Genomic DNA, 22,582 nt, shown 5'->3' with positions numbered 1-22,582 from the left:
ATGGTGTAGAGAAGACGTGCTGTGGCGTAGAGTTTGCACCTTTTTTCCCCCTCAGTGTTCCGGCATTCTCTTTCAACTGGGCGTCCCTCCGCCCCTCTCCCCCGCTGTCATTGTCTGCGGCAGTCCTGGCGATTGCAATTCAGGGGCGAGGGTAAAATTAGACTTCCCTCCTCCGGCCCCGGTGCTCCGGCTTTATGCATTATGCAGCAGAAGCGGATTGATTTCGCTCACCCAAACGCTGAAGTGTTTGTCAGGCCGTCCTCCTCCGGTCGGAGCGGGCGCGTCCGCTGACACCCGCGTCGATGATGTCAGCGCCCGTCAATGTCGGCCCTGCCCACCGGGGGGGGGGGGCGGGACTTGGGAAGTTGATTGATGCCGTCATGGCCGCATTTGCGGTCTGGCGGAAGGTGAATCTTCTACAGTAATACAGGCTTTAAACCACATTCAGATAAACACATAAGTGTCACTCGCAATTTTGTAATTTGTAATTGTCTTTTGTTTTGTTTTGTGTTTTTTTAGTTGTCTTTGTGGGTTCCTCTGAGTTTTTTTTTTTTTTTTGCTTGTTTGTCATTGCCTGCTGCCCTTGAGTAGATGTTGTGGGTTGCGACTGAGTGGCTCAGAACATCCGATTGCTTGTTGCAAGTGTGTGCGTTCAACCTGAGCGTGACCGTGAGAGGGCTGTTTGCTCTGTAAGACTGGAGAGCACGGTCTGCCTGATGCGGGTATCAATAAATAACCACCTTCCCAATATTTAATAGCGAGTGTCGTCGGGCATCCCTCACTTTATAGCGGCAGTAAACTTTGAGGGATTATGAATTAATAATCCAGCATGTGTTCCGTATGCTTCCGCTACGGGCTCTGTCCCGTTTCACAGATCTGGCCACCTTGTCCGGGCTGGAAGTTGAGACCTTTGATTTGGGCTGTTCCAAGGCAGACACTTTACAGCCGGCTCCCGAGAGCCGGCGAATGAGAGGCATCCAGATATGAGGGAAGCCTCCGGAAAACTCTGTCCCAGCATGCATCACTCCGACGCTCTCATCTCGGGGAGCCTTTCAGCACCTCGTCTGTCAGGTTGCCACCCTCATAAGCACACCCCCCCCCCCCACATACACACATACACATTCACACTCACACAGATGTATCCTCTAGCCCCCGGCTTGTTTTTCCAGCTCAGAGAGGGAGAGGGGCAGAGGCGGCTCTCCCGCGGTGCTGCAGCAGGGCTCCCTGCTGTCCTCACGCCCCGCTTTCGCGGCCGGCGGCCAGCCGTGGGCCCACGGCCGCGATGACGCTGAGTTTGAGCGGCAGAGCGCACCAGCTCCGCCCCGCGAGCGTACCCGCCTGCCTCCCGCGATTAAACTCCCAGGGGGTCCGCCGCAGCCCCGCAGGGAGGCGCGGCTCTCTCGCTGCTCCGCGTTACTGCGTTTTCAAAAAGCCGCCGTTGTCAGTGCCACCCACCGCTGCCGAGCTGAAGGGCCCGCATTGCTTACAAATTCAGCAACGGTTCGCGAGGCGCGCGGGGGGGGTATATTTATATTTCATAATAATCCCCCCCCCATCCTTTCGCTGTCAGGTGTAAATGTCAGACATGTTTATGGGGTGTCCGTGACGGCTTGTTGAAAGTCGCTGATCGACCTTGGCGTCCCGTGTAAACGGAGTGCCTCCTCAAGGTCGGGCCGCGCTGCGCTGTCCCGTTCTTACTGCCGCCGCCCTCCCGCCCCGGTGGGAGGCGCTGGGCCCGGCCCGGCCCCTCTCCCGCCCCCGAATGAAGGATGCTCTGAACGGATGGGCCTCCCGGGATTACCCGGCAGCCCCTGCCCTCTCCCAGGTAACCGGGAAGCGCAGTCTTCTCCGGGCCCGTTGGTGCTGATGGATGGGGAGGAGGGCGACGACCTCGGCTAATGCAGGCGGATCCTGGGAGAGCTCTAAAAAGCCTCGGTGAGGAAGTAGCCAGGGGAAACCCTCCGGAATCCATTTATCCTCTCCCACCCCGCCGCCCGCTCCCCGCAGACCAGGGGGATCGCCGAGGAGCCACACCGGCTAAAGTCCCACTAAAAGCCTTTTATCAACTCCCGCAAATGGACCAAGGCCTTTTAAAGCACGATAAAGCGGATTTTTTCCCCCTTTTTTTCTTTTTTTGCTTTCCAACCATTTTAATGTTTCAAGGCTAATTCTTTTGCCATAGGTTGAAAGCTTAGACCACTGTATTTCATTCACCTCAGTCAGTGTTCTGTGGCGGGGGGGGGGGGGGGGGGGGGGTTATGGATGGCCATTGAAAAAACTGACTGAATGTATGTGTATTTTCTCCCCGCGCCCAATCAGCCAGTTTCACGTTGAGTTGAAAAAAGCCTGCCCCTTTTTAGTTTTTACACTCGGAGGCACATTCTTGTTGTCTTCCTGTGCATTTTCTGAACGGTGTCGAATGCAGCAAAGTCGGGTTCCTGTTAATGCAGTGCAGGTACAGTGTCTTACTCAGAGGCACTGATCTTTACTGGAGATCTGAGCTTGCAGCCCTTGTTATCCTTTACCACAGCTCCAGCCCTGTGCCAATGAACAGCACCGTGGCTAAGAACTGAGAATGTTCAGGTATTCTCCTCATGGCCCGTTTCGCCCCCCTGCCAACACTTGGGTTGCACAGTAATCTGAGAGACCAGGTGCACCTGTCTCTCTCTCTCCCTCTCTTTCTCTCACGCTCAGCCTCGTCTAATCCAATTTGGAAACCCAGGCAGCAGCGGGCTTGTTGCAGACCCTATTAGTCAGAACCCCGCCGACTTTTTAATTCGGCGTTAAAAAGCCCTCCCCCTGGAGGGGGGGGGGGGGCGGTGAATAGTTTCTTTTATTTTATCCTCTGGAGTCGTTCCTGAAGAGAGACCATGTGCTGCTTTCGTAGATGACCTATCAGTCGACTGCGGCTTTATATCACCGTAAAACGGGCGAGAGGCGCTCGGGAAGAAAACGATAATGGGCGCTATTTTTACTCCCTTTGTCTCCCGTCTCCACCCGTTCGACTTTCACGTGGAAAGCCGTAAGGAGTGCAGACGAGGACAAGCCTTTCACGGTGTCTTGCAGAGATCATATTATCTGTGATGATAATTACGTGTAGGGTGGCTGCCGTTGCGCCGGTTTCCAGATTTGCACTGAATTGTGTTCTCTTGAAAATGTTTTGTTTTAGCCAGTTTGAAATGGTTACAGCTGGTTTGAGCCGGTTTGAGCCGGCTTGAGCTGGTTTGTTCTCCTTTGCCCTGCAGCGGGCTACTCCGGTGTCTCCCTCCCATTCATGAGTGCCTTCAGTGTCTGCAGTAAGAGCAACAGTCCCAGCATTCCTTTCCAGTGCATATACAGGAACCCACTGACATTGTTTGTTCAGGGCTCCCTCTTGATCAGGGGCACAGCAGCAGGGATTTGACCCTGCGACCTCTCTCTCACCCCATGGCGCCGTCGTTCCCACAGAGCACGGGGAGATGCTGAACGTCTGCCCCGAGGACGAGCCGATGACCCCGGGCGAGGAGTGCTTGGAGGCGGCCATCGACGAGTCCCTGCTGGAGACCAGCCCCATCCAGTCGCCCCTGCAGGTGTTCGCCGGGATGGGCGGCCTGGCGCTGATCGCCGAGAGGCTGCCCATGCTGTACCCCGACGTCATCCAGCAGGCAAGCGCCACCGCCGCTGCAAGCCACGTCTCTCACACTGAGTAATAACACATGGTCGCTTCACCCGCAAGCGGTACCACCTGCTCTGTTATACATGCTGTACCACACCGTTACCAGTTCATCTAATGTCAGCTCTGTGGAGCAGACTGATATCTGTTATGGCCAATACTGATACCTGTGTTTCAGGGAATATCAGATCAATATATAGGATGGACCAGTTGATAATATATATCAATGTGTCGTACTGTATTAGATAAATCTGCTGGGCAATTTTAACTTTTTTAACTTTTAAGTTATTGAAGCATTAATTGAAGCATCGAAGCATGAAATATTTTAAAATATCTATAAAAAATATATTTTAAAATAGTTCTACATTGCACTGCTATACAGTACTCTCAGCTTGTGTCAAACTGAAAACAGCTAACGAGGGGGGACGTTTGGAGATATTTCTTTTTTTTTATGTGATGAGAATAAACAACATTTAGCCAGACTGGGAAGACTTTTAATTTGAAGGCACGGGCTCCCCTGAAAAGCATTCCTCTGGTCTCTGTCTCTCCACTTAATCCTTCGATTGAAGCAGTGACAACTGGCCCACGTCCTACTTCCTTTTACTCCATATTTGTCTCCTCCCTGCTCCCGCGCACTGTGTCATGCCTTATAAATGAAGGTAAATTGATACTTTACGCCGTAATTGAAGGCGCGTAGGGACAAGGTGAGTTGCTGAATGGATATTCTGCGAGGGGGGCTCCAGAAACCAAATTAGCTGTGTTTTTCAGATTGTCCTGGTGGAATTAAATTATTTAAGCGCTTTCTCAGAGCTGCTGCTGCTTTGCCTCGCAGTTGGCATTACAAAGAGTGTTTTCCCCCTCATTCAGGCCAGCTAGCGTTTTTATCCAGGTTCATTGCAATTTTAATTCCTTTCCTTTTTATAGTCTGGCTGTCGGGTTTTTCGGTAGCAGGTCTAAAACCTCCCAAGCAGAGTTAAATTATTGTTCCCCGCCAGTTGCCCTCAAAGGCCTGCCACATAAGCCCATCAATAATTAACTTGTTGCCTTCTGACACAGTGTTCTTCCAGCGCCTACATTAGGCTCCTGTCGACCACTAAGTAAACCTTGAGATCTTTCGCGACACGGGTCGCAAAGTCTGCGTCAGCCTGTGTACAGCAGAATTCCGCCATTAGGGTCCTCGGGGGGCTCAGGCAAAACAGTCGCCCCCACGCCTGCGTTCTTGTCACTGTAGAATGGGCCCTCTCTGAGCATTGGTGATGAATGCCTATGACCAGCTGACCTTTTTGCGCCCCCCCCCCCCCCCCAGGTAAGCGCCCCTGTGGTGCCCTCCACCACCCAGGAGAAGCCCAAGGACAGCGACCAGTTCGAGTGGGTGACCATCGAGCAGTCGGGCGAGCTGGTGTACGAGGCGCCCGAGACCATCGCCGCCGAGCCCCCGCCCATCAAGTCGTCGGTGCAGACCATGTCGCCCATCCCCGCCCACTCGCTGGCGGCCTTCGGGCTCTTCCTGCGGCTGCCGGGCTACGCCGAGGTGCTGCTGAAGGAGAGGAAGCACGCACAGTGCCTGCTACGGCTGGTGCTGGGTGTCACCGACGACGGGGAGGGCAGTAAGTCGCTGTCTCCGCCTCCCGCCTGACTGCGCCCTCCTGAGACACTCCCCGCGCAAGCCACTCCCCACTCACACCTTTCCCCCCCCACCCTTTGTTAAAACTGTTTCCAATCATCGTGAGCTCCTCCCTTCTCCTAAATTACAGCTCACAGGGCTCCCGAGTGGCTCAGTCTGTAAAAGCACTCGTTCCGACTGTCGACTGACCGCTACGGCCCGGGTTCGATCCCGACCGTGTCACTCACGGGCGGAACACATTGGCTTCGTTCCGCCGGGGATAGGGGTGGGTACGTCGGCAGGGGCTTCGGTCCCATTAGCAACAGCGACTGCTGCTGGTCGATCGGGCGCCTGTGGTCCACGTGCCAAAGCTGCAAACGAAATGTCTTCCTCCGACTCATGTCTGTGCTAGCTTAGCTTGTGGACTGCAGTGCGAAAAGAGGCAGCGGCTGACATCACGTGTCTCAGAGGAGGGCACGTGCTTGTCCAGGCTCTCCCGGATTGACAGTAGGGGTTGTGCAATGGGACCGAACATCGATGACAAATTGGGCATTCCAAATTGGGGAGAAAATGGAAAAATGAAAAAAAAAATAAATACAGCTCATGAACTCTCTTTCACCTCTGCCCCTTTTGTGGCCCTTCTGTTTGTTGAATTTTTCCCTCTCTGTGTTGTTTCTTTTAAGAGAAGCTCTGGCAGAAGTTTAAACACCCGCCTGCAAACTTTCTGATCACTCGGGCTAAATTAGCGTTTGCTGAAAAACCCCACAATGAGAGCTGCTCGTTTCTGGCAAAACTTAAAAGCTATTGATTGTTGCGGAGTGTGGGACAAGCAAATCGATAATCCTCATTATCAGAAAGCTCGGGATATTTAGCTGTCTGTGATATAATATAGCTGATTTATATTGACTCTCGTTGCTGGGAACGTAAGAGGGAGTGGATGTTTTAATCTGTCCATTTACAGTTTCAACACGTTTGCTCCTTTTGCTGCCACGCTTCTCTTTAGTCCTTGAGACCGTACCTGTCTTTGGATTTGTGGATAATTTAGCTAAACGACTCGCATTAGCTTGTTTAATATTGACAAGCCCTGCCCTTTAATACATTAGATTCAACCTCGGCCTGCCCCGTGATGTCCTTCCCTGCTGTTATTGATGTGTGTTAAGCCCAAGTCTCCTTCAGGGAAAAACACATGCAAATTTTAGTCCTTGGTCTAAAGCTGGTTAATGACCGATACATAAATTCCAGTCCCTGGCCAGGCCGCTGATTGGGCCATTCTGGCAAAGTGGTCGGTCCAATCGGATCGGCTCAGTCGGCGCGGTTAGGACGGTCCTCCGATGACTGATCGGGCTTCCCTCGCCCCCCCTCCAGGCCACATCCTGCAGTCGCCGTCGGCGAACGTGCTGCCCACGCTGCCCTTCCACGTGCTGCGGACGCTCTTCAGCACCACGCCCCTGACCACGGACGACGGGCTGCTGCTGCGCCGCATGGCCCTGGAGATCGGCGCCATCCACCTGATCCTGGCCTGCCTGTCCGCGCTCAGCCACCACGCGCCGCGCGTGCCCAACGCCAGCGCCAACCAGGCGGAGGTGAGTCCCCGGCCTCCGGCGCGGCCTCCGTCCCCGCTAACGCGGTGCGTACCGAGGAGTGGATCCATCGGATGACAAGTGCGTCCACCGAGTGGATGCACTTCTGTTATTTTGGATAAGAGCGGGTGCTAAATGAATCCATGCAACGTAACTGCGTTTGACTAGCGCTGTAGGGTGGAGAGGGATTTTGGGAGAGCTCCTCTGTTTAAGAGCGGGGACTGAACAGCGTGAGCGCAGCCCGGCGCGAATCGGCTTGCCCTGTACCGCGCGCCGCCCGCGCGAAGCGAAGCTCGTGCTCCGCGGTCACCGTGACGTTTCCAGTGCCGTCGGTTCCGCTAATGTCGCCTCACCTTTTTTTTGTATCCTTCGATCCTTCAGCTCAAACGGTCCCATTTGACCGTTCTGTTCATAGCATCGCTCACTTTAATGATTCCAGGAGGGCGATGGGTCAAAGCTCTGCCTTATCAGAATTGATCCCTTGACAAACCCCTTGTCCAAATGTGTTCTCTACATCGCAAGCGTGCGTTTTTAGTTTTAAAGGTGTTTTTTTTTTTTTGTCCTGCAATATTTTATTGGAAGGGAAATCCGTGAATTAGAAATTGAGTCATTGGCTCTGAAGCTGCAATTACCAGTGAATGAGGTGATTATTTTCCTGGTCCACACTCACCACTTATCAAAGTGACAAGCGGGTTGTACTCCATCTACCATTAATACTTTACAGTCCTCCAGCAAGTAAAGAGACAAACTTTGTTTATTTAGGTTGGTACAGTCCGGACACTCCCACTAATTTCAAAGCAAGGGCAAATCTCGACAGCCGTAGAATGAAAATGATGTACTCCTTGGCCGGCCGGCCTTCTGAACACTGCTTTATTGATTATTCTACGGTTTTAAACAGTGTTTATACCCACGGTACACAAAGAAAAGCCAGGGTTTCAGACTGTAGCTCAATACTGCTGGAGGACCGAAGCCCTCCCAGTGTCTGTGTCTACAGGCAATGCATTTTGAGACGCGATTGAGATGTTTAAGTTGCCTGATTTCCTATCTCCTGTAGCTTCAGAATGCCTGAGAAATGAAACAGCAACTCTGTTACCCTCACTGTTCTTCTTTTGAATCCCGAATGTTGTAAAACTAGCCAAAACCATTCTGGAACATTCTGACCCTCACGAAAGCCCCTCTCTGCTATACTCTTTAATTCTGCAGTATGAATAGAAGTGTTGCCCTCTGCCCTCCATTTGGTCCAATTTCCACACTGTGACATTAACTGGACCATAGCATTGTTGGAGTCGTGCTGTAGGTCCTGATCGGACCTCAGATACGTGGTCGTGTTGTGGCTGTGGCTTCAGGGCACACCCAGCCACTGAAGCACCCCAGCACACTCCTGCTCGTCAGTATGGGTGTCCTCATCAGTAAGCTGTCATTGGAGAGTTGGCAGGGGGTGACCACAATTTGGAGCCCATGCGGGTGAGATAAGACCTTGGACCATAGCAGCTCATTCCCCCATTCCCCCATTCTCCCTCCACGCATGTTATCTATGAAGGTGACCCCCACCTTCATGTCTGGCTGATTGATTTGCCTCCCCACATGACAAGGCGGTAACTCATCTTCACACCACTACATGATCTTCAGAGCTACTATTCTGCACGGGAGTAAAGACTCTCCCCACACGCGAGCATTTTGGTTATGAGCGCCAGTGAAAAACACTATGCTTCGTTACTGGGGAAAAAAAGCACACCTCGAGTGCCCTTCGCAAAAATGCCAATACGCAGCCGAGGAACGTGCTGGCCTCTCAAGTGCGCGGCCCTCCGGGAATGTGGCAGGGCGTGCCGTCACCTGGAGAACAGGCACTCCAGACGCTCCGGTTGCATCCGAAAAGGACAAGATAATGCATCCGGCTGGAAGCGAGTGCCCTTTCGCAGAGAGCACGGCACTCAGCAGACAAAGGCAGGAAAGGGCAGGGTTACCCAGCCCCCGCCACAGAAGTCCCCAGCACACAAGATTTATCCTCCACCCCCTCCCCCCCGCATATTAGAGCTCAGTTCTTTTGATGGATCTCAAGGTGCTTGATGCTCGTTCATTTGGAGGGTACGAGTAACCCTACTGGTTTGAGGCCTTCCAGCACCAGAAGTGGGACACCCTCCAGTGGAAGGATTTTGGCTGGATGCTTCAGAAGAGCGTGTTTTATTCTGCGTAAGCCACGGCAGAAGCTTTACGCTTCCCATTTTGTAGTCTGCGTTAGCTCCGAAGAGCCTGCTGGGTGTTGTTGTTGTTCTTTGTGTTCTAACGCGGCAGTTTAGTTCTCTCACCTGGTCCCAGCTTTGTTTTCAGCTAAAGGTCACAACCCCCCCCCCCCTCCTGTGACCTAAATAAAGAATTCCCCCTCTGAAATATTTAAAGGTTTTCGGAAAGAGGGGTAATGCTTTTCCGTCCCTCGTTCTGCCAGTGCACAGCAGATGGGGAGCTCACCTGAGAGGAGAGGAGGCAAGGGTGTGCGGTGTGCGGGGTGCTTCCTGTGGGCTCAGGAAGACGGCGAACGTTTGCTCCCATTAGCGTGTCGCGGCGGGTATGAACCGTGGAGGAGTTTTACTGCAGGCGGTGCGGATTTCTCGTCCAAAACGAAGCATTCGAACAGTGTCGCCCCAACGCCGACAGCAGTGTCTTGACGTCATCTGAATGTCAAAAGAAGTGTTCTCTCAGCCGTTCGCGGTCGTCTTCTACTGAAGAAGGCGGTCTCGGGACAAAGCTCTTGAGATTTAGTTCTGACACACTTTAAATTACTGCTGGGCTCAAATAGCCAAATGTTTTATTGTTACTATTACTACGGAAGTCCAAGTCACACAACATTTTAGAATTATGATAAACCCACAGATGAAATAACACCACATGCGGTTATATCCACAGTATTTTTTTTTATCCTAGCCCTCTGTGGGTCAGTGTTTTCAGTGTCACCAAATTATATTGTGTGTTGAGGCAGTACTTGCAAAATTGGATTACATACCTTAGACTGTAAAGGCCTCATTAGTCTTAGACCCTTCAGAGCACCCAGGGCCGGGGCTGAACAGCTCAACCATGCTGAGTGTCCTCTACCCCAGACAGGGAAGGTCTCCATGATGTGTCCTTGTGGTCAGCAGTATGGACAAGTGATAAGGGTACTGAAGGGTTTTCACTGTTTGCAGGTGACCTGTGGTCCCTCTGTATGTATGTTTCTTTTCTTTGGAAAATACTTTGAAAACTTTGTATGAAAGGTGCTACAAATATTAGATTATCATTATTATTGTTATTATGTAGCTTGGATAATGTATACAGTTGCACCCCTGTGCTGGTAAAGCTTGCTCACAGTTGTGCCTCTGTGTATCTATTTTACATTTACATTTATTCATTTGGCAGACGCTTTTATCCAAAGCAACGTACACAGGTTACAGTTCTTTACAATGTTATCCATTTATACAGCTGGATATTTACTGAGGCAACTATGGGTTAAGTACCTTGCCCAAGGGTACAGCAGCAGTGTCCCACCGGGGATCGAACCGGCAACCTTTCGGTTACGAGTCCTGCTCCTTAACCACTATGCTACACTGCCGCCCATCTATTTCCTTTCACAGTGCCACAGTCTTGCGAGACAGTGTTTAAATGCAACGATCCCAGACCAAATAAACAATTGCTCTAATAATGGTTAAGGTTTTTACTGCAGATGGATAAGCTGATCCTAGATCAGTGCTTATGGAACCAGTGCTGCTTCCAGCTGCTCCTGATCACAGCCAAGCCCAGATAATCAGGGGAGATTCTGAGGCATCAGAATTCTTCAAAAAATGATGGCAGACAATATTGTCTAGTTCTTGTGCTAGAAGCAGGAAAGTAAATGGCTATTCTTGCATATATTTCTACTAATAATTTGCGGCAATATATCTGTGATCACTCCTGGGATCAGCCAGTTAAATCTGTGCTCATAGAATTGTGAAATAGCTGTTTGCTCGGAAGTTTATTGTTGTACTGTGCACAGTACGTAGATATGGTCACAGAAACAGCTTAAAGGATGAATAATGTGTAGAAATCCTCTTAAATACTGAATGGTTACTGAACTACAAACTCATAATACCCCTATTCACTGTTACAGCTACCACTACTTCATACTGCACTCAGGGAAGTGTATCTCTCTTATCGTGTGATATATTTAAGTGATCAGAGCCTTAAGCGCAAAGAAAAGACTGTCTCATAATCTCTTTAAGCAAAGCTTAGAGGATGCACTGATCCAAGGAAAGGCAAGCCAGCCCTCGGTCTCGTGATCACCGAGCTTTTCCTGCACAATGATGTGACTTTATATAAAGATCAAGCTTGTCAAATTAGCTGTTTTGGCAGCAGTGTGACATTACGAGCATGGTAGGCACACGTCTCTTTCCGTTTTCAGTAAAGCGCTTGACATGAATAGTTCCATCGTAAACCCACCTCTATAAAGGTGTCCTTGAGATATGACACGACAACCTTGCGCCTTGTCTCGTGCGATCAGGGACACCAGCTGCGCGAAGAAAAGAAAAAAAAAAAAAGCACAACGACATAACTCAGTCAAACCCTTTACTCAGTTAACCCTTAAATAGGCTGGGCTCGTAACCAAAAGGTTTCTGGTTTGATTCCCTGCAAGGGCACTGCTGTTGTGCCCTTGGGAAGGAACTTAAGGCACAGTTGCCACAGTAAATATCCTGCAGTGTTAACAGGTAAAATCGTAAACCTGTGTAAGTTGCCCTGGATGAGAGTGTCTGCTAAATGACAGTGGTGTGATGTAACGTGAATGCCTCCGGGTGTCTGAGCTGCCCCCTGCTTGTGCCCAGTCTCAGGTGTCGAGCGGACACGCCGGCGGCACCAGCGAGGAGCAGCAGCTGTACTGGGCCAAGGGCACGGGCTTCGGGACGGGCTCCACGGCCTCGGGCTGGGACGTGGAGCAGGCCCTCACCAAGCAGCGGCTGGAGGAGGAGCACGTCACCTGCCTGCTGCAGGTCAGCCGCCCCCGCACCGACGGCACCCACGCGGGCGCACGCGCACGAACTCAGCACACCCGTGTAGCGTGTGCTTTTTCTTCACCTGGGGGTTGGGAGACAGACTGAACAGATTTTGACCCTCACCTGTAAAATCCAAAAGGGGGGGCTTTCAGTCCCAGGGATAGTGTGCAAGTAGACCTTCATATCACCTTAAACACACACGGAGGAGGAAGCGGACTGTCCTGTGGTAAGTGTCATGCTAACTCCTCCCTGTCACGCTCTCTCTCTCTCCCCCTCTCTCTCTCTCTCTCTCTCTCTCTCTCTCTCTCTCTCTCTCTCTCTCTCTCTCGGACCGCCCAGGTTCTGGCCAGCTACATCAACCCGGCCGGGTGCACGGGCTCGGGCGAGATGCCCACGGGAGAGAGCCGCGGGCACAACAGCAACGCCCTGCCCTCAGTCCTGCAGGAGCTGCTCAGCCAGTCCTGCCTCATCCCCGCCATGTCCTCCTACCTGCGCAACGACTCTGGTGAGCTGCCACCTTGGGTTTCCTCTCGTTCCTCGTGCCTCGGGTTCCACAAACCATGCTCGCTGCTCCCCCCCCCCGGTCTCTACAAGATAACCGTGGGGCCTGTAGATCACAGGTGGAAGCTTGTGACCGTTGAGTTTAACTTGTTCGCGTTCATTAGAGTTGCCCACGCTAGAGTTGCCCTCGATCGGGAATTCAGCCGATCGTGTCCGTGACGTATGTCTTTGTCCTTGGTATTCTCTTGTTCCTGTTTCCCCTCCCTGCCTTGTTTGAAGGCCTTTAACTGGCGGGTTGTAGGATTTTCCATTGCGTGTTTTGTGACCGTGCTGCAGATGCAGACGGCTTCGACCTTCATGCCACAGCGGGCAGAGTGGCTGCTGGTTTCCCGCCAACGCTCCCCGCCTCACTTCAGCCTGTGCAAATCTTTGGGTCTCCCCAGCAATTAACGTCAGGGCAGTCAGAGTGCTGCCCGCTCCTGTATTGGTTATTTCTAATGGTCCTTACTGACCCTTTTTTTGGCAAGAAGGTGGCATTATGAAGTGTCTGCAAGGCTTGCAGTGCTTGTCCTGAATGTCGCCCAGTCAGCCAGCAGGTGGAGCCCCTGTGTCTCGCTCAAACCAAGGTATTGTGTCAGGAGGGGAAGAGTGAGGACTCCTTCCAATTAATTCCAAAAACTTGCAGCCATTTTAATTAGTCGAACCTACCCTTTACAGATATTCATCCCTTTATTATTTTGTCTGTGTAATCTGGGTAAAAGCTCCCATCGTATTTAATTAGTGGTTACTTATTTGCCACGGTTTGGTGTAATTATTTTAAAGCGAGTTGCACTGAATCGCTATTATTTCTTTGCAGAAACAAAGAATCCTTGTGTGATAAGAAAACTCATTCTGATGCAGAATTAAACCCTTCGTTTAATGTTCGGAATATGCAAATGACGGTCTGGGCCAGCAGCGCTGTGTGATAGGAATATTTCGATGAGCCAAGCAACTTTTCCGCGGGGTTATAAAAATCTTTCCTTGTTCCGCCGCCTGTGTCAGAATCTCCCGCTACAGTGCGCAGAGGTTTGCTCCATTTCGCCTTGTGATGGAAGTACTAGATACAGGTGGTCTTCAGAGGTCTCTCTGCAATTCCATCTCCAGCAAATAACAAAGTTACAAACACCACCAGCCTTCTACTTGGGTCATGGAATTATAATGAACAGTCATCCCTGTGCACACAGCTGCTCCGCAGTGCTTGGTTAATAAGAGTGTGTGTGTGTGTGCGCGTGTGTGTGTGTGCGCGTGTGTGCGTGTGTGTGCGCGTGTGTGCGTGTGCGTGTGCGTGCGTGTGTGTGTTGGGAAAAAAACCTGTAGATAAAGAGATGAGTGTCATAATTTGTCCTCATCTGTCAAGTGCCCTCTCTCCAGACCCTCTCCTCCACGGTCCAAGGAGTGTGTAACATGCGGAAATTGCTTTTATTAGGTCGTGTTCAATTTACAGCACTGTTTAATTCCTCCTTACCTCTTTTTGAAATACGACCCATTTGCTCTCAAACGGCAATGATGAAATCCTTAAATTTATGGGTGCGTTTCCCCCCAATTTTAAAGTAAAATAGCCCCACGAACGGTCCACATTTACTCTGTAGTGTTGCTCAGTGATGTAAATTCTGTACTGATATAACTTAAAGGAGCTGAGTGCTCTCTCTCTCTCTCTCTCTCTCTCTCTCTCTCTCTCTCTCTCTCTCTCTCTCTCTCTCTCTCTCTTTGTATTCCTAGCAGTCCACAAGCAGCAGGCTGTCAATGAATGTCAAGGGTCTACAGTAATGAAAAAGTGTGGAGAGACCTAAAAGCACTCCCACAGTGTGTCTTTTTTTTAATAACTTACTGTGGACGGCCAGGAAAGGATATTGCTTCCAAAAAGACATTGGAGAGAGAGAGAGAGAGAGAGAGAGAGAGAGAGACAGAGAGAGTGGTCGCAGCAGACATTGAAAGGCAGAGTTGGAAAAGAGATTGGGCATGTGCAGGGCCGCTCTCCCTCCTCGTTACCGAGCAGTAAGCGTGCAAACCTGCCTTCAGCGCGTGGCACCGATTTCACATAGGCGAGCTGCTACGTCACCAGACGGGGCGGCCGTGTTGGATTAATGCCCGCGCTAATGGATGCCGGTGGTGTATCGTAAGGAACGATTCGCGTTGGCTCTACAAATTTATAGTAAGTGAAAATGATAGCGGACTTTAAATTTCCCGGAGTCAGACGGCACGTCCGTCCTCGACCTGACAGAGGCGGTGGTGGGTCTCTGCTTTGTCTCTCCGTTCCAGCTCCAGCCGCCACCGAGTGGGATTTACGGTGTGGTTTTGGCCCCCTCCTGTGGGTGTGATATAGATCAGCCTCGGAGTGTCTCGCACGGTTGTTGATTGCGAGGGATTTATATGATTATTAGAGCCGCTCTTCCTCAAAGGAAATAATCAGGTAGAAGCATCCTAAATCAGGCCCCAGCTCCCAGGCCAAAAGGCAGTCAGATAGCCTCTCTAAAGCGGAAGAGCGAGTGTTGAGTGACAGTCAGTGGAAGGGGAGAAACCGTTGCTCCCACTCCCCCGGTGCGTGCTTGCGCTGGGTCCCCCAGGGGAGACGTGTGACATTGAGGCCCCCCCCCCCCCGGTGGACAGCTGTCTCTGACGGCCTCGGAGCAGGTAGCGGCCAGGAGACGGGTCAGCCCTAATTATCCTCATCACTGTCCTCTCCCATCGATCCAGCTTAAACGGCCTCTTCATTCCAGCCCTGACTGATGCGTGCCTTCACTCTCTTTAAGATGGCAAGTTTGGCCTGGTGAAATTTCAGGCAGCTTGCCGTTATCCTGTTTATCGTAACTGAATTTAAAGGCTAATTTGTATGAGTTGTTTACTTATTTGCTTGTTGTTTCTGCACCAGTGAAGAGGGTCACCTTTTCCCCCTAAGCCTATAAAAGCTGTATGCGTGACCGTAAAGGCCTTTGTGCTTATTGGTGTTTTGCCGGTTGATGTCCTCTTCCTTTCTTGTTTAGATAACCGCTGTTCACACTGGTAAAAGGTCACCTTTTAGTAACACCGCTGGGTTTAAGCGGCAACCAATTGAAACAGGCTATTCTTTGGAAGTGTTTTCCATGTGAACCCAGAAGTTGTGGGCGAACAGCACCAGTTCCCTGCGGCAGCGGCGTTGCAGCGGACAGCTTTGTATTTCTTCTTTCGACCTCGAGAGGGGTGGGGAAAAGTCACCCGGCCTTGGCCGCGTGGCAAACACCACATAACCAAACGCCAACCTCCATACGACAGCGGGCGTCAGAGCAGACGTACACACACTGTCGGCGTCCGTGAAGCGCGTAATGGCGGCTGTGACTCGATCGATAATGTTAAGGTATCTCCCGGTCGTATGGTGCGAATCCCCCGCCCCCCCCCGACCCCACCCCGGGCTTACCGCCGTGTTCATCCCCCGCCGTAATCGGGGCGCTATTAAAGTGCACGGCGCATTGTTCTACATTAGTCATCGGTGCCTTGGCAGTCCTTTTGGGATGCATTACGCGTCTGCAGCGCTCTCCATCACAGGAAGTTAAACCATTAGCGAGAGGTAATGCCTTTTAATGTCGCTGCAAAACTCATTTATTTTAATTGAAATCTTCGTTTCTCTCTTTTTTTTTTTTTTGAACCACCCCCCCCCCCCTCCCTTTTCCGTGCACACGAAATCAAAGTGGAACAGCTTGTAAAACAGGATCGCAATTAGGTGACGCTTTTGTGTTGCAATCACGGAACGAGAGGATGGGGGTGGGGGGGCTTCTTCTCGCGAAGCGACACGGGTGGTAATGCGGGAAAGCTATTAGTGAAGATCGTTTAGCACCACGTAATTACCATACAGTACCTCCTCTTTCTTTCACCCCTCCCAGAAAACAGATACAGTTTCGGATTATTATTAATGCAGACTGTGAGGATGTACAGAGAATTTTATTGCACGCCGTTCAATTTTGTCCTCTTTGCAAATCAGAACAGTCGGTATTCCAGAAATTTGCTGAAGAACAGCAGTGTGACTCGTCACTATGACCTGGCGTATGAACTGGAAGCGTAGGCTTCCGTTAAAGCTGAGATGGTTTGAGTTGTAACACTGCCGATTTGTCCAGTGTCCGTTGGCTCACGGAGACCTAGTGGACACAGCTCCTATAGAGGGTCCAGTGGCGGTTTAGTCCTTTTTAACATTCACAGTGAAACTCTAACACGCTCATCAAGAAATAGTGGAGGGCCCTTTTTTTGCTAGAGTTTACAGGTCTTTTTTCGGTTTTTAACAGCATTCGCCCCTCTCTGCCTGCTTTTGTGTAGCGTGCGGGTCACAGTTGTACCTCCAGGTGTGGTGTGTAGCGCTCCTCGGGGTGCAGTTGGCAGGAAGCAGATGAAGTGCAGGTAAACTCCCAGGTCGCGCACGGGGCGCTGGCGGCTGATTTACGCCCCCCGCCCCCAACCGTGTGTGTTCATGGCCGCCCCCCGGGGGCTGCTCGCACCGCTTCAGGCAGTGCAGGGATCCCACGGCTGTCAGGCACTCCGGCGGCCCGAGGTGCAGGGTTTAGCTTGTCTCTTATGCCGGTCCCCCCTCCCCCTCCCCCCGCTTCCCTGTCGCACACGCACGCAGGCACGCGTACCCGCGGAAATATTTGCGCTCGCAAACGGCGCTCTCTGCAGACGCACACAAACACACTCGCGCACACAGAGAATCATGCATGCACACACCCGCGCTCACTCACTGTGATTGATGCATACACACACACACACACATGCTCACACGCAGCACTCCCTGCGCACGCACACACACACGCACAGGCACTCGCGTGCACAGACACACACACACACACACACACACACACACACATACACATCCAGGCACACGCAAGATACACATTGTTCCTTACACGCACGCTCCCTCATGGTCCCTCATAAAGGAATGCTGCTGCGTTGTTGTCGTGTGTAGAAGCTGAAGGTGTGCACCTGCACTAAAAGCATTACTTTCTGCACGGTATGAATGTTCCACCTCGACAGGGAGACTGTAATTAAGATAGCCGGTAGCGTACACACCCTCTCCCTGCTTTTGAATGTATGAAGAAGCAGAGATGTATCCCTTCTCCTTCCCCTCACAGCTGAATGTGCCTAGCCACTTGTCTTAACATGTGCATTTGATAGAGTTCCGCAATAAGGGTTGCAGCTGCTGTTGTTTCGTTTACCAAGGGCTGCAACAAGCCTTTTGTGGAGCTAGGCACAGAACTGCCCTGCCACAGTATTATAAAGAGCTGTAGTTTACAGCCACTGCAACGCCTCTCTCACCACTGAATGGGCTGAAGCCTTTTATGTACCTGCGATATGGTCTAGCGGTAAGATTTCTGGTCGTTTTTGCCTGGGTGCTGGTATTGCATTGTCCGCTCGGAGAGTAGTCTCAGTGGCACTAAAACTGCCGTTGCTGAAAGCTCCCGGTGTGCCGTTTAACCGCCAAGTCGACAGACAGGGCAGCCCGCCTCGCTCCGATTGACAGCCGTCATCCCCCCCTCCTGGCAACCAGGAGCCCTGTCACCCGAAGCCAGGCGGGAGGGCCCTCCCGGTGACCGATGACTCGTGAAATGCCGTTTGCCAACTTTCACCAGCCCTCGTTACCGGGCCGCCGCCGCCGCGTCTTTTTCGGCAGGTTACTCCCGCGACGTTCCACGAGCAGACCCTCACACACACAGCCATAAATCCCCCATCAACACCGCCAGCCATCTGATATAGTCTCATTTTTATTGGTCAAATTAGCTATTGCACAGTACATCTAGAGTTTATTCATATATTTATAAAAGCCTCCTCCTTATACAGTAACCGACCTGCTGACAACTACTCCGATATCATAGGTGAACGTACACAGTAAAAGAGACTCTTTCTCTGAATAACCAAAAGCCAAGAACAGCAGGTGATAGAAATGCAAACGGCACAAGTGTTAGTAGGGTCATTTTGTATTAGTAATTTCGACACGGTGCCCCGTCAAAGGGGTGCAGGGGAGTGTCTCTCCCGCCCCCCTGCCCGACGATGTCATCACAATGGCCAGCGTTAATTTTTTTCATATAAAAATATCTTTCTTTCCGGGTCTTCTCTTTCCTCTTTTTATTGCAGATCTCCATCTCCAGTTTGGTCTTGAAATATAGACAAAAATAGAAATGAATCATTGTCAGTGCTGGCTGTTCCCCTTCCCCTCAGAACAGTTTTTTTTCCTCAGAGATAAGGGGGATCACTGTCCCTGATAAAATCTCTCTAATCAGGAAAGTCGAGGCTTGTGGGCACACATGGGCTACACAGCACAGAGCCGGGTTGCCAGGGAAACGTGTGGCCGGACAGCCACCAAGCACCCCAAATCTGTCCCAGTAGGTAAGAATTCTATGCTGCTATGCAGGTCCCCCATAAAGGTGTCCACATTCAGGGCTTACATGTATGAATATGTCTTAGTCTTTTTTTTATGGAAGCATATTGTCCCGTTAAATCAGTAAATCCACAATCGATTGGTTTTCTTTGTTTTATAATCCGTTTAAAACGCAGTGGGTTTGTCGTTTTTTTTTTTTGTTAATCCTTCACGGCGTTTGAGTCCTGTGAGTCCAAGGTGAAGTTCAGCCACACGCCGCGCGAGTGTCCCGGAGGGGAAGGCTGCGGCCCCCCCCTTCCCCCCTTCCCCCCCCACCTGCTCCGGTCCGTACCCCAGCCTGGTCCCCGCTACGCTTGGCGAGCCGAATGTTATCTCCCCGGCGCGTCGCCGAGCGAGGACGAGTCCGCCGGCTCCGCACCGTCCCTGCGGGGGTAGCAGCCAGTCATGCCGTCGGACCTTCCCCTCCGCTCGCTCTTCCCCCTCGGTGTCGCTGCTTCTTGGGTTTGGGGAGCGGCGGGAGAGGGGTGTTAGGGCAGGGGGGAGTGGGGAGGGGGGGGGGAGAGGTCGCTAGGTTCCGAGCACCCCCCTCACGGCCCCCTCACAGGGTGGTGTAGATGTAAACAAACACGATGACGAAGAGGTTGAGAAATGTCCCGATGATGCCCAGCATGGCCAGGATGGACTCCTCTCTCTCCTCCTTGCCCTCCAGCGCACGCACCTCTTCGATGGTGATGACGGTCGTGCCCATTGTTGCAGCAGATAACCTCACCAGGATGCTGGCAGTTACCTGGGGGAGACAGAGCCACAGACATGCAGGTGCTGAGAGAGGCGAGCGGGGAGGTGGCAGGGGAGCGGCGGGGGACGGGGACGTGACACAATAAAGCGAGCCGGGCAGACAATGGCGCCGAATTCAGATGCGCTGCTTGCTTCCCCGCACGCGGCTGAGGTGCGGGGCGCTCAATTAGACCAGCCAGCTCGGCTCCGGCGGTCTAATCTCGACACGCCGCTCCGGGGAGAGAGGGAGAGAAAGGGAAGGGGAGAAAAGCATGCCTGACACACCGTGTTCTAATGGAGCGCGTTAATTAACCGTACCACCTGAGATGTTACAGTAATGAGAAGGGGGGGGGGGGGGGCGAAAAATGCATATGCCATTCCAGCCCGGAATTCCTCAGAGATCAACCCCCCCCCCCCCCTTTCCACACACCCCCGCCAACACCCCGAATGAAAACTTGCGATGCAAATGCCCCCCGACACGGGAAAAACAAGGCTGATTTATTGGCCAGCCGGATACCTCTCGGCACGCGAACGCCTCCGCCGGCGCATTGAGTCACCCTCCTCAGGTGAACACGCTGTCACGTCCCCTCTCGCGGCGGAGCAAGGGGACGGAGGGGACCGTGGTGGCAAGGACCCCGGAGGGGGGGAGGAGGAGGAAGGGAGGGGGAGGGGGTGGGTGTTAAGTAATCGGCGGCGCATCCATCCCCAAAACTTGGAGCCGCGAAAATCGTGCGAGCGGGCAGCCCCCTTACCCACAGCGGCAGTGCCGGACAGAGTCGAGAGAGAGGGGAGAAAAGGAGAAATAAAAGGCTGCTTACCCTACAGCGCGTGAGGAGCAGGTTGACATCCAGCATGCTTTTGGGTCTTCAGCCGAGAGGCATGGCCAGGCGCAGCTCCTCGTTGGGGACGGGGTCGCTGGGGAGGGGGCTGCGCGGGGGTCCCGCCGCCGGAGAGGGGGGAGAGAGCGCACCCCGCTGCACGCAGACGGTCGATCCCGGCTTCCTCTGCACGTCCTTGCGCGGTTATCCGCAAGCGCGTTATTATTTTTCCCACCGCCAAAACAACCCGGACTGGTAATAGCTTCCATTCAGGGGCTAGAAGATATCCTTTCCTCCTGTGCGCTCCCCCTCCCTCCCTACTACTCTCTCCATCCTCCCTCCCTCTCCGCCTCCTCCTCCTCCTCCTCCAGCAGCAGCACCACCGCCCCCCCCTCCTCCTCCTCCTCTCCTCTTGTCTCTTTGACCCTGTTAGAAGCTCAGAGAGAGCGCGGCGTCTCGGCGGCGCACACACACTCGCTCGCGCGCGTGTTTCCCCCCTCTGTCTCGGGAGCCGCGCGGCTAGCGGCGCGGGGAAGGGCTGGCCTCCCGCCGGTCAGCCCCGGCACCGGCGGCCATGGTTTCCGCAGCGGCTGGCGGCGAGTGTGTCGGCGGCGGCAGCAGCGGCGGCGGCTCGGTGCGGACGCGTCCCCGTCCAGCCGGAGCGCTCCGCGCATCGCACGGCCCCAGGGTCCCGGCAGGGGAGGGGCGGGGGGTTGGGGGGTCGAGGGGGGGCGGGGTGCGAGCGAGGGGGACGGTCACAAGCCGCCGGCGTCCCCTCCGTCCCGCGATATCGATCAAGCACGCCGCCGGGCGACGCTGACAGCGGAGAGAGAAAGAGAGAGGCAAACAGAGAGAGCGAAAAGAGAGAGAGAGAGAGAAAGGAGGGGGGGAGAGGAAGGAGAAGAAAAGGGGAAGAGAGAGAGAGAGACGCGGTGAGCCTTCCTCGGTAGCGGCACGGCAGGAGAGTGTGCGCGGCACTCTGCCTTTCCCTTTGTCAGGCGCAGCGGTCTGGCAGACATGTGAAAGCAGGAGGGGGAGGAGGGGACAGGGAAGGAGGCGGCTTACAGATGAGGGGGTGGGGACGGGCGCGGGGGGGTGGGGGGGTTGGGGCAGGCAGGGAACGCTCTGCTCTTCAGGGGGTCTCCGCGAGCGCCTTTCAAAAGCAGAGGCGTTGAAGTCGTCAGGCTCCGCTTGAGACGCTGCCTCTTTTGTCTCCCAATTCGCCCCCAAACACCCCCCCCCCCCGGCTAAATCCGTGCAGGGCTTTTGTGAGGGCTCCCCGTGCTTAGCGCCACAGTGCAGTGACGACGCGCCCGTGTACCTCCTCATCACCCGGAGAGCCAGGCAGCCGTGAGCGCCCGAGCCGTGAGCGCCCGAGCGCGTGCCGTGCCCCTCTGAGCCCTCTGCCGTTTCCCCCCAGTCTGCCACATGAGTCACTCCTGTTTGCCTGCCGCCCCGGGCGCTCGGTTCTGCAGCGCACGCCAGACGCACCAGCTCCTTCCCCTCCCCTTTCACTTCCGCGAGGGCGGCATTACAGGCGAACACACCGTCGTTTCAAAGCAGGGGGAAGCTCTCCTCCCTCCACGAGGGGGGGGGGTAGCTTCGCCCGCCTCGCGCGGCTGCTGAAGTGAGCGGCTCCGTAATTCGCGCACCGCGCGGTTTCCGTCCCCCGCTCGGCTGCGTGTTTGTTTAATCCGGGTTAAGCTGGGACCCGAGGGCGCAGGAGCGTGGAGGCCAAGGCACGGGCGCTCCATACCGAGCGAGTCCCGCGTGGCCCTGGGGTTAAGGGGTCAGAGCGGGGTTGCGGAGGTGACCGTCGTTACAGCCTAGCCCGCGCTGCTTGCCGACAGTGTGCTCAGCAGGGGTGTGCCCCCCCCCCCCCCCGCCAGTGCCTCCTACAGTGCAGGAGGCTGCACGGGCTCGGGGGGAGTGTTGCATTCCCTGTCCCCCCCTCCCCGGTGGAGGAAGAGACAAGGAAGGGGCTAATGCTGTGAATCAGTGTTACAGCCGCCCACTATGTTACCCAGAAGCCACGCTGTGACACCCCAGCAGCGTGGAGCGCCCGCCACTGAACCAGACCCGAGCAAATCCAGGGTTATTAGCACACGTCCCCCTCACCGTCCTCCCTCTGTGCGTTCCGCTTCCTCGTTTGCTCCTTTAATTACTCATCTGCTCAGAAGATGACCTCGTTCGGGGCCGTTTGCACAGCGTGGAGCACGCACTAAATCAGGTTCGGTAAATCCGTTGGCAAATACGCTCGCCGTTACCCCCGACGGCGAGTCGGAGCGCG

At 53.5% G+C, this 22,582-nt stretch overlaps 1 protein-coding gene across 1 annotated transcript in view; it reads left to right on the top strand.

Annotated features, from left to right (window-relative positions):
* birc6 (baculoviral IAP repeat containing 6) overlaps positions 1–22,582 on the top strand; it is a 129,908-nt gene that overhangs the window by 70,504 nt on the left and 36,822 nt on the right. The window contains exons 61-65 of the mRNA XM_036546560.1: positions 3,448–3,644; positions 4,959–5,259; positions 6,621–6,838; positions 11,659–11,823; positions 12,166–12,331. Coding sequence (XP_036402453.1) covers positions 3,448–3,644; positions 4,959–5,259; positions 6,621–6,838; positions 11,659–11,823; positions 12,166–12,331 — 1,047 coding nt within the window. The remainder of the gene's footprint in view (positions 1–3,447; positions 3,645–4,958; positions 5,260–6,620; positions 6,839–11,658; positions 11,824–12,165; positions 12,332–22,582) is intronic.

This window comes from Megalops cyprinoides, chromosome 15 (genome assembly GCF_013368585.1).
Source record: "Megalops cyprinoides isolate fMegCyp1 chromosome 15, fMegCyp1.pri, whole genome shotgun sequence".
Taxonomy (NCBI): domain Eukaryota; kingdom Metazoa; phylum Chordata; class Actinopteri; order Elopiformes; family Megalopidae; genus Megalops; species Megalops cyprinoides.
The sequence above is the reverse complement of the archived record's forward strand: the minus strand, read 5'-3'. Positions and strand labels throughout refer to the sequence as shown.